General features: G+C 18.1%; 1 protein-coding gene across 1 annotated transcript; it reads right to left on the bottom strand.

Moving 5' to 3' along the window:
- Positions 1 to 4338: 4338 nt before the first annotated feature.
- SRAE_X000179400 (Mitogen-activated protein kinase 10) lies at positions 4339 to 9778 on the bottom strand (the record flags this gene model as incomplete). The annotated part of the gene is made up of 6 exons (XM_024652996.1): positions 4339 to 4727; positions 4773 to 5049; positions 5116 to 5313; positions 5366 to 5974; positions 6206 to 6537; positions 9469 to 9778. 6 exons carry the CDS (start codon positions 9776 to 9778, stop codon positions 4339 to 4341), a joined length of 2115 nt encoding a protein of 704 aa, XP_024499264.1.
- Positions 9779 to 12329: the final 2551 nt, after the last annotated feature.

The following is a 12329-nucleotide window of genomic DNA, read 5'->3' as shown; positions in this document are numbered from 1 at the left end:
CGAAAGCTTGTTATAATTATAAACATTTTATGGACAAAACTTACGAAAGTTAAATATTAAAAAAAATAAAAAAAATATAATCTATATACTATTATATATCTCATTAAAATGATACTTGCAATAAATTTTTATTTTAAAATATATAAAAATTGAAATATTTTTATAAATCCTTTTTGATTTTAACACATTGATTACAGTATTCATACTATATTTGATAAAGACGATGTGTAAATATATTAAAAAAATATACTGACATAGTTGAAAGAATGTAAACTAATGTAGAAGAAATACTGACCCATTTTACAATATTACAGTATTTTTCATAAATATTCTCGATATTATCATTCATTTGTTATGTTGCATCCTATCAGATAATATCTTATAAACAAGAAGAAAGTACATTTATATGTTTTGATTCCAGTAATAGTCAATGTTTTTACTTAATAAGCTTAATGTATAATCATAATATAAAATAAAAATAAAAGTTAATTTGAGAGGTGGAATACTCTCCAAGATCAACAATGTCATGTCATATTATTTAAAATTAATAAATCATTAACATAAAATATTTGTGCGCAAAAAAAAAATAAAACTTTTATCATAACATTATAAAAATTAATTTGTTAAAAAAATGTTTTTCTACATATCAAAAAAAAAAAAAAAAAAAAAAAAAAAACTAAATCTACGAATGATATTTAAATATGATTAAAATGTTAATAAATCATAATATATATATATATATATATATATATATATATATATATATGCATATATATATTAAACAGAAAGTTATATAACACTCATTAAATAAACACTTTCTTTTTTATGTTTCATAAATAATAACTTACAATCATTTAAAATTTCAACTTTAATTTATAATAATCATAATAATTAAAAATATGATATATTAGATTGTATATAATTACATTTAATAGTTGTGAAATTTAAGATATAATAAAAAAAAAAAAAAAAAGTAATTGTATTATTAAAATAGTAGTGATATATAAACGTTTAAGTTTCCGACCAGACGTCTGCGCTAGAGAATAATGAAGCATTATTAACGATATTATTATATAAACAATGAAATTAATATTAATTTTAAAAATAATAGATATAAAAGAAAATGCCGAAAGAATATGTTTACGAAAAAAAATATTTTAAAAAAAATTTTATTAATTAATAATCAAAATATTGCCTTTGTATGTAATAGCAAATGACGATCAAACAAATGTCATTTAATAATATATAAAATATTTTTGCCAAAAAGTTAATAATATAAAATATTGTGACGACTTTTATTGAAATAAAAAAGAAAAATATAAAATTTTTTGTTAGTATTAAAGATCATATAAATGGTAAATTTAAATTTATTTACCAATGAAATTAAAAAAATATCTAAATTTTAAATGTACACGTTTAACATAAAAGATAATGTACTTTAAAAGTTCATATCTACAATTCATGTGTTAATCAGTTTTTTAGTTTCAAATACCCTGTTAGAAAAGTATTTAAATGTACAAATAATTGCATAACACTTACAAGTTTTATATCTAAAAAGAACAAATTATTTTTAAACTTATATTCACAACAATAAAATTTGCCATGTTTATATATATTTAAAATAAAAATAAAAAGCAAAATAATTTTAATAAAAATACTATTTTAAGAAATATAACAAATAATATATGTTTCCTTGTTTTTTTTACTATAGTAAAAATTACAATTTACTCCTAAAAATGTAGAAAAACCTTTTATTATATTTATATTGTCCTCATTTAAATAATAAATTTTTCCCATAAAAAATAATTTGTTAATTCATTATTTATTTAAATAAATTTTAAAAAATAATATTTTTTTTTTATCATCATCCTTTTTTATATAAATAATATAAATATATATAAACGTTTTTAAAAAAATAAAAAAAAAATTATTATTAATATATGTGATAATGATATAGCGCATCTTTTATTATATTTTCTCAAAAAAACATATAAATATAAAATTATAGAGTGCATTCAAATACTTTTACGCCTTGATATTTATACAAATATAATATCACATGAGAAAAATAGGAATGCTGTTTACGTAATGTTTGTACACACATTTTGGTAAAAATAACTAATATTTACTAAAAAAAAAAAAACTAAAAAACTGCACATGAGGGATATATGAGTGTCTGAAAGTTAGTAACAATTAAATGTAGGGAAGATATTAAAAAGTAATAAATTAGTAGGTATTTTTTTTTATTTATATTAATTTATTATATAAAATGAACAAATAAAATTTTTTTTTTTTTTAAATCTAAAATAGATAAATTAAAAAGTAATATATATCTATTTTTTATGGTAAAAATAGTTTTAAAATATAAAAAATTAGAAAATCAAATGTATATTTGTACTTCTAATCTTTTTGAACATATATAAATATGTATATATATATATATTATTTGTTACATAAAGTACAAAAAGTAAATGCTCTAATTCACAAATGCGTCTTTAAAAGGAAGCAGATACAGTCTTTAAATAAAAATTTTTGAAAACAATTTGAAAATAACTAAAATAAATATAAAAAGAACAAAATAAGTGATATTATTTATTTATATGATATTTTAGTTGCTTTAAAATTTTTTGGTTTTCAACATTTTGCAAAAATATTTTTACAAATAAAAAAATGCTTACCTTTTAATAAAATGAAACATTTTTTTATTATGGATAATAGTTAATCATTCAAAATAATATTTAGTATTAAAATATAAATAAAATAAATTATAATTTATATTTCTTTATATAATTTAAATTTCTTCATAATGTATCATATGTAAACAATAAATGTCATATAAAAAAATATACATCTATATATGCTTTTTTAATAACAATAATACAAAATAATGTTTTTTTTTTTAAATATATATATATATATATATATTTATATATATCCAACATGTTTATCAACTATTATAGAAACATTTGAAAACATAATAAAATCAAAACATCCTTAAAATTATTTGTTTGAAGAATATTATGAGTGAAAAATAAATAATTACAATGTTAAAATGTAAGTAGGAAGTTTCAAATAAACAATATTTACTTTCTTTTTCAAGAATATGGTTTGACATAAACTTCAATTTAAACCAAATTTTCGTTATTGTCATTTAAAAGATTTTATTATTCAATGTTTATGACTGCCATCTTCAAATATAAGCTTCTATTGTTTCGATTGTATTTTAAAATGTATATTATTACCATACTTACGTTTATTTAGTCAAAAAAAAAACCTATAAAAAAATTAACCCCAAATGTACTTTAAAGGTTCAAAAATGAAAATTATTTTTCAATTTTTGTTTATCTTGTTTGCGTCTACCAACTCTAAAACTTATGGGACAAAAACATGCACAACTATTTTTCAATTATAATAGACATATGTAATCGGTTAGAAATGTAGAAATTCTGTTTTGAAGAAGATGAATGAATATTCAAAAGAGTGCATCATATGGTAAAATTGGTAGAAAATATAAATGCATAAAAATATTTACATGATAGTTAAAAAAAAACAAGCATTATATAAATAAAAGCTTCTTGCATGGGATTAATTTTTGTTATTGAGCATCACTTTTTTTTCCGTACTTGCTTCAAGCATAATTGTAGAAAGTTGAATATTAATGAGTTGTATTGTTTATAAAACTTTTTCCTTCAAGAAAAACATTATTTATTATTTTTGATAATATAAAATAAAAACATCTGAGTCATTAATTCAAATTTTTTACCCTAAAGCTTAATATGATACTGTAATTTAAGAAATATTTAGTTTTAATAGTATAAAATTTTTTGACTTGATAAAATAAATTGTTTAGATGGCTTATTTTTATTAAATAGACAATTTTCAAAACAAGGGATATCTCAAAAATTGTACTTTTAAATATATAAAAAAAGCATAATAAAATATAGGTTTAATTTTATGGTTTAAAAAAATAATTATATACAAAATCAATGAATAACATGAAGTTTTTTTTTTGTTTTTGAATTAAAAATAAATTTTAATTAAAAATAAAGCGGAAAAAAAAAATTATTTTTATCTTACGACAGAAAGAATATATTCCAAAACAAATTGAGAAAAATTTTACAATAAATTATGGAATAATTTCTCTTAAACAATTAATGATTTTTTTTTTATATAATAAAACATCAAATGTTAAAAAAATTGTTGAAAATTGTTTAAAAACAAAATAGACGTGCTTTTCACTAGGGAATACCCGATAAAGTTTTTATAATAGCACGTATTTCAAAATTTGTTTAATTGTATATTGTTTAAGGTTAACTATAAACAACTTTAACAATATTCTCAATTTTGAGCACCATTTGCGCTTTCTTCTTGAATTGGTGCTAACTTTGTATATATATCATTTTCTGTTTGATATTGTTTAATTTTATCATAAATTAATGTTTTCCATTCTTCAACTGTATGATCACTATCAACACTTTCATCATAATTACCTTGTGGTTTTGTGTTAACTTCATCAGAATCATACCATATTCTAACATATGGATGTTCTAATGCTTCATCAACAGTTATTCTCTTATCTGGATCAATTTGAAGCATTCGAGAAAGAAGATCTCTTGCATGATCAGCAGTTAAATTTGAATGAATACTATCAGCTGGAAAATTATTTGTTGGAAATAGTTGTTCCCATTTACAACCTTCAATTCTAGGTCTTTGTCTAACATAACTTGCTACAGAAGATTGTAATTTATCAATAAATGAATCATCTGGTGTACCTAATTGTGCAACAATCTTTGTCCATTGATCAATATGATCAGAACCTTGAAATAAAACATGCCCAAGAATAAGTTCACCAAAAATACATCCAATAGCCCATATATCAACAATTTCTTGATATGGCATTCCAAGTATAACTTCAGGTGCTCTATAATATCTTGTTACAACATATGGTGTCATATTAGCATTTGCATTTGCTGCAGAACGTGCTAAACCAAAATCTAAAATTTTAAGTACACAATGTTTATTGACAACTATATTGCTTGGTTTTAAATCCTATATAATAAAAAAAAATTATATATATATTTATATATTTTTAGAAATAAATAAATAAAAACTAACTCTATGTATTATTCCAGCAGCATGAAGATGCTTTATACCACATAACATTTGATAAAGTAAATAAGATATTCTTTCATGATCAAGCTGCATTTGAATAACTTGTTGTAAAGTAGCATCCATTTTTTCCATAACTATATAGAGATCAGTAAAATCCGCATACGTTGTTTGAGGTGTAAATGCGTTAAATAAACTAATAATCTAAAAAAAAAAATTATAAATAAAAAAAAATAAAAATATTAATTATTAATACATTTCGATGGTGAACCATATTTAATAAACAAAATTCACGATAGGCTCTTTTTGCGTGTGTTGAATTAAGAAATGGCCTAGATAGTTTTTTTATAGCAACTGGAATATGTTGGATTGTATCAAAAGCAGAATAAACACAACCCTGAGCACCAGAACCAATTAATGTTATATTTTGGTAACGTCGTGGAACACGTAAAGTTGTCGTTTCATTTATTACAACATCATAAAAACTTCTTATATTATCTTGAATAAGATTTGTATTATTAAGTGGACTTGGAATTGTTGAATTAATTTCATCACCTTGTATTACTTCAACGCTTTCATTATTTGTATTTTTAGTATCATCAATATTTGTTGGATTCATTTTATTTGAGTTATATTGTTTTACTCCTACAAATGATGAATTATCTTTTTTAATAAATACTTTTTTATTATTAAAGTTTGAATTAACAATATTATCTTTTGATGTATGTGTTGTATAGAAATAACCGTTAGGATCAGTTGCTGTTGCACAACTGTCAAGTGAAACGATATCTGCTGCACAAGGTGAAAAATATGATGAAGAAGTTTGGTTAGAAGATGTACCTCCAGCAGATGTAGTAACAAACCACTAAAAACAAAAAAAATATATATTTATTAAATAATAAAATCATATGGTTTTAGCTTATAAAATATTAACAATAGAAATTTTTATTTTAAAAGCTTTTTAAATTTTATAATAATATATTATTACTATGTTTTATTAAAAAAAAACTTAAATATATCATAAAATATGAAAAGATAAAAAAAAAAACTTTTAAAAGTCATTATTTTCTTTTTTAAAAAAAAAAAATAATCTTACCTGACTAACTGAATATAGAAGTGATGATATATGTCCTTTTGTTCCACGAAACAATGACCCAATAGATAATGATTGCTGATTGTTTGCGTTATTTTCGTTAAAACTATTTGATTCTAATACACCTTCTAAAGTTTTGGGATGCTGATATTCTTTTTTATTATCCTCAGGTAAATTATTTTTATATGATGGTGATGAATTTGTACACGAAGAAATTGAAGCAGATGGTGATTCTTTATTTTCACTTTTTAATCTTTCTGTTTTTTCAAACCCAGTAGAATTGCTTTTATACCGATAAGAAGAACAAGAATTAAATGAAACTCCAAAATTTTCTTCTAAAAAAATTTATATATATTTATTATGTTTAAATTTATTAAAATTACACGATAATTATACATTTTACAATAATTTTACATTAAATATAAAATAAATATAAAAAAAAAACAACTTATTATTTTTTTATTTTAATGTTATTATATATATACATATATATAAATGATAAATTATTTTTTTTAATTAATTGGTTACTATAATTTTTATTTTTTTATTGATATTTTTTTATAATCTTATTTAACTTTAAAAGATTAAAAAATAAAAAAAGGATAACTAATAATATGTAAATTAAATATGAAATTAACATATTTTCAAAGCGATTTTTATAAAAATGTTAAGTAAAAAGAAAGCATGTGATGTTGGAGAACTTTATAGATAGATGGTACGAAAAAGAAAAAAATTGACAGTCAATATAAACATATATACTAATAACCGCTTATCTTGGAATATAATTGTCTTTGTAAGTATATAAAATTTTATATCATTCTCATGTATAAAGATGTATAATATTAATTTTTCCTATTGACATTGGATTGAAAATTCTAACTAATTAGAAATAACATTGTTAAAATAGTTCTTTAATATATTATATAAATGTCTCACATGAATAAATTGTTAACTAACTTGTAATGATTAAAAAAAATAATAAAAAATTTTAATTGCAAGAAAACATTTTGCAATTTTAATTTTTAATATTATAAAACTAAAATTAAAAAAAAAAGAAGGAATAATGAATGATAAAATAGAATTTTTATTATTTATCGGAAGAATTATATTTTTTTTCTAAAAAGAATTGTACTACTATATATATATATTTTTAAAGTTCAACAATTTGGTAGAAAAAAAAAAATTTGTTTATGAATGATAAAATAAAATAAAAAGAGTGAAATATTGGCATGGTGTAATGCTTTATTTAAAATGATAGGAAGGAAGCTAAAATTGGGGGTTATATTAAAATTTGTAACTTCTCTATTATACTATCAATCTTCTCTTTCTTCTTTATCTTCTTCATCTATTTCTATAGTCAATATAATTTTTCCTAAACTTCTTAATATAGTATTCGTATTTTTAGTTTATATAAAGTCTAAATAGAGCATTAAAATTGAATGGTATTAGATATATATATATATATATACAATGCTTCTTATTGTGTTATAATTCTAACATAGATTTTTCTTATAAGAAATATAATTTATGCATATATATATATAGGATGAAAGAAATGACTTTTTTTTTTGATAGCTATCATCTTTATAGTATTGTTTTTATTTCTATTGGGACATTTTAGTTATCTCTACAACACTACACAATCATTTTGAAAATGAACTATAATAGTTTTATCAAAGAAATATGATAAAAACCTATCCTGTCAAATTAAATGTACATATATGTATATATAAATATATGTTATATTTTATCAAATATATTATATAATAATATAAGTTATTTCTATATGATTAATAATTATTATTATATACATTTATAAAAGATTTTATGGTAATATAATTAACAAAAAGTTAATTTAAATAAGAATTATATAATACATATCTTTTTCAATATATTAAAAAAGTCATTTTTTTTTTACAACTGACATTTTTATAATCTGTATTTTAAAAAACATCTTTTATTTTTATTTACTTTTTATGATAAAAGATAAAAAAAAAGTAAAAATGTAACTATATTATAATTAATAGATTAAAAGTATAAATTAACATTCTAATAGATTATCATTTAAATAAATTTAAATTTTAAAATATTTAATAACATGTCCTTTTATTATTAGATGTTTGTTAAAATTTTTTTTTTTTAAATTATCTAATAATATTAAATATCATTAAATACTAACAAATATAAATATATATATAGAGTTACATTTTTTTTATTAATATTAAAATAGATATATTTATAAATATATGCCAAAATACAAATATATGATAATAAATTTTTCTTATAATATTTATTTAAATTTAAAATGTCAAAAAATTGGTAAATTATTTTAGTGTGAAAATAATACATTTTTGTAAATAAATAATTTTAAAGTTGTCGAAATCGATAACGCGTGGAAATATAAAAGTTATATCATTATAACTAGCGATTAAATATTTGTCTTTTTTAATTGATGGGTTATTTATATATTGGAAGTCAGAATTATACTAATCTTTTTTTAAAAAAAAAAAAAAAACTTAATAAAGTGGAGTACAATTTTAAGTTGTATATACTTTTTGTATAGAGAAACATTATTAAGTGTAAAATCGCTTTTAACATTTGTAGGTAAAATATTTTAGATTTAATTTTTTTTTAACTAAAAATATATAGTATATATGTGAGAATGTTCTAGTTATACAATTCATCTATACAATTTTAAAGTCACAACTTTTGCAAAAAAAATAAAATAAATTGTTAATTATAAAAGTTAAATTTCATTAATTTTATAATAAATATGATTATGTTAGAAAAAAAAAAGTAAATAGTAGATCACTTTTTGTTACTTAAAATTTTATACACCTTATATATTAATATGAAAATGAATATATATATATATTTATGTGCATATATAAAAATATATATTATTAATAAAGATAAAAATTTTATATTTCTTAAGATTTCTTTTAAAAAAGGAAAGATAATCTTAAAAAAATAGCAATATATAATATATTCTTTGTCTCATTAAAAATTTTTTTTGATAAAAATATTACTAGTTATATACATATATATTAATTTTAGATATATCAAAAATGATTAATGTATATATATAAATAATGACAAAAAGATATATTATTATATTAATAAGTTTTTAGGGTAAATATAGTAATTTAAATAAATCAATAAATAATAAGAAACCATATATTCCTTACTAATAGTAATGACCTATGAATATTTAGTAACGATGAACAAACAATAATAAAATATACAAAATGTAACATTAATCAAACCTTTATTTGTTTTTGTATCATTTCCTGACGTCGAATGATTTCTATTCATGCTTCTATGAGAATTTTTATTGTCATCATCTTTTTTATAATTATTTTCATTTTTTGATTGTAATTCAAATTGAATATTGTCATTACTAAAATTTTTTGACTTACAACTTGTAATTGATAATGAAGATGATGATGTTGAAGGGTGCCTTTGATTATTTGAATTTAATTTATGATCATCATTATATGGAATATTATTGTCATCTTCATCTATATGTCTAATTTCATAGTAATTTGTTAAATCCGTCCTATTATCAGATTCCATTTTATTTATTCCTTATTATATATCAATTTTATTTATATTATATTTTCATTTCTTTTACAGTTTAATGTAATTAATAGAAATTTTTGCAAAATAACAAATAATATTAAAATTTATTAAAATATTATTTTAAAATAAAAAAAGAAATTAATTTGTCTTTAATATTAATATAAAGTATAAAAAAAAATTATGCCTGAAAAAAGTTTTTTTATTAGTTTATTTTTTAAAATGTTTATTGTTATTTTTATTTAAAGTAATAGCAAATATAAAGTGATTTAAAAGAAGAAAGAAAAAATGTGACTTTTTTAAAAATATTTAAAAAGTTGTTAGAATATTGATTATCATCATTTTTTTTAACAACCAAATGTGATAAAAAAAAACTTTTAAACGAAATAAATTAACAAAAAATGAGACTTTTTTTTTAAATTTGTTTATTTATATTAAATATATGATAATATAAAAAATAACCAACATTAGTACTGATTTATTTTAAAAAAATTTTAATAGAATATGTTTATTACATTTTTTTAAAATAAAAATAATTAATAACTTTAATAGAAAATTAATATCATAGAATGTAAATTTTCAAGAAAGATGTATAATATTGTCTATAAAACATAAATTCTATTGGGAAAATAGAAAATAAATACGTCATGTTTTTATTAGTCAATATTATCTAAAACAAATTATCTTTTACTTAACTAAAATTATTGATAAATTTGAATATATAGTGGATTAAATAATTTGAAGAAACATAATAAGGAAAATTAACTATTTGTTATGACTATTTAGATAGAAAATTATTTATTTATATTAAATTTACATTTGAAATATATTTACTATATTGAAAGATTATTTTTTTTTCTATGATTTTGTATAAAATATAGTACAAATTATTATTAACTTAACTAATTCTATTTATATTAAATTGTTATCAAAAAAATATTACTTCTTTTTTTAGATAAAAATATAAAATAACAAAACTAAGAAAAAAAATATGTATTTAAAGTAAGAAAAGTTTAATTTATAATTTTTTAGAATGAAAAGTTTTCGTAAAGGACAATGTATACTATTTTTAAGTGTGTTAAAACAAATATCATCAGATATTTTTCACACAAATAAAATATTAAAGAAAAATATTCGTATTTTAAATTTATTAGTTTGATGTTTCTCAAATTTCATAGATAGTCATATTTTAAAAAATGAAACATATTATTTAAATAAAGAAAATAAAAATTATCATTAAAAAATGTTTTTTTTTTTTATCATTAAGAATGATATTAAAATTTATAAATATATATATTTTATAAATGGTTGTTAAAAATAATTTTTTTTATTAATAAAAAGTAATATTTTAATTATTTGATGTATAAATTCTGTACTATAAAATAGTATTAGAAATACTTAAAAATGTAAATTAAGCAAAATACTTTTATCATTTTTTAATAAAAAAATAATATTTTGAGTAGAATGTTAAACAATGTTATACTGTTGTAATGTAGATAATAATTTCAAAATAAAGAAATAAGAAGTGAGAAAATATGTTTAAATAAACTTTGAAATATACAACAACAAATTTAATAATTTATATTTAAAACAACAGACAAACAAATAAAGTTAGATCTTTTGATACAAAATTTAAAATTTTTAAACACCAATATTTAAAATGTCAGAAATGTTTAACTTATTTATATGATAAAGTGATGTTAAAATATAAATAAAAGTAAAAAAAAAATATCGTGTTATTTTTTTTCTTTTAAATTTAACGACGTTTTCTTTAAATTTATAAATAAAAATTTTTTGAAAACTTTGATAAAAAAATAATTGTTAAAATACATTACTAACAACGATAATAATATTTAAAAATATGAGAATATATCATATATTTAAAAATCAAAAATATATCTTATTTTGTTAACGTTAAATTTTCAATTCTTATAATTTGCAGAATAAAAAGCGTTAAATTATTTATAAACGGAAAACTTAAAATGGCAATGAATTGATAAGAAATTTGACCTATAAGTATATATTTGAGAAAATCGAGTTATTTCCTAAATATAACATGATGTGTGTTATCCTACATATATAAGCTTTACTTGACAAAACTAAATATAATGTATAAAACTTGAACAGCAATATCTAGAAATGGTATATATATAAAACATATATATGTTCTGTTTATATAAAATATAATAATTATATATGCAAAAGAAAAGTTTAGTTGTAATTATAAGTATAAAAAGCTTGAATCTACTTTATACCTCTAATGTATTTTTAAATTCCATCAATTTTAAGCTAATTTATAAACTAAAATATTTTTTTTAAATTATTAAATAGACTTTATTATTATTAAAAATGTATAAGTATATATATATATTAAAAGTTATATGATAACTATATAAAATATAAATGATAAATTAAAGATTTTAGTGTCTTCAATATTTATCTTTCAACTAAAAAAAAAATTGTCATGTTAGTAGGATAAAATATATTTTATATGGAATTAAAAACATTTAAAATATAATAATAAATCAATAATATAAATATAATCTTT

Source organism: Strongyloides ratti, scaffold srae_chrx_scaffold0000002 (genome assembly GCF_001040885.1).
Source record: "Strongyloides ratti genome assembly S_ratti_ED321, scaffold srae_chrx_scaffold0000002".
Classification (NCBI taxonomy): Eukaryota; Metazoa; Nematoda; class Chromadorea; order Rhabditida; family Strongyloididae; genus Strongyloides; species Strongyloides ratti.
The sequence above is the reverse complement of the archived record's forward strand: the minus strand, read 5'-3'. Positions and strand labels throughout refer to the sequence as shown.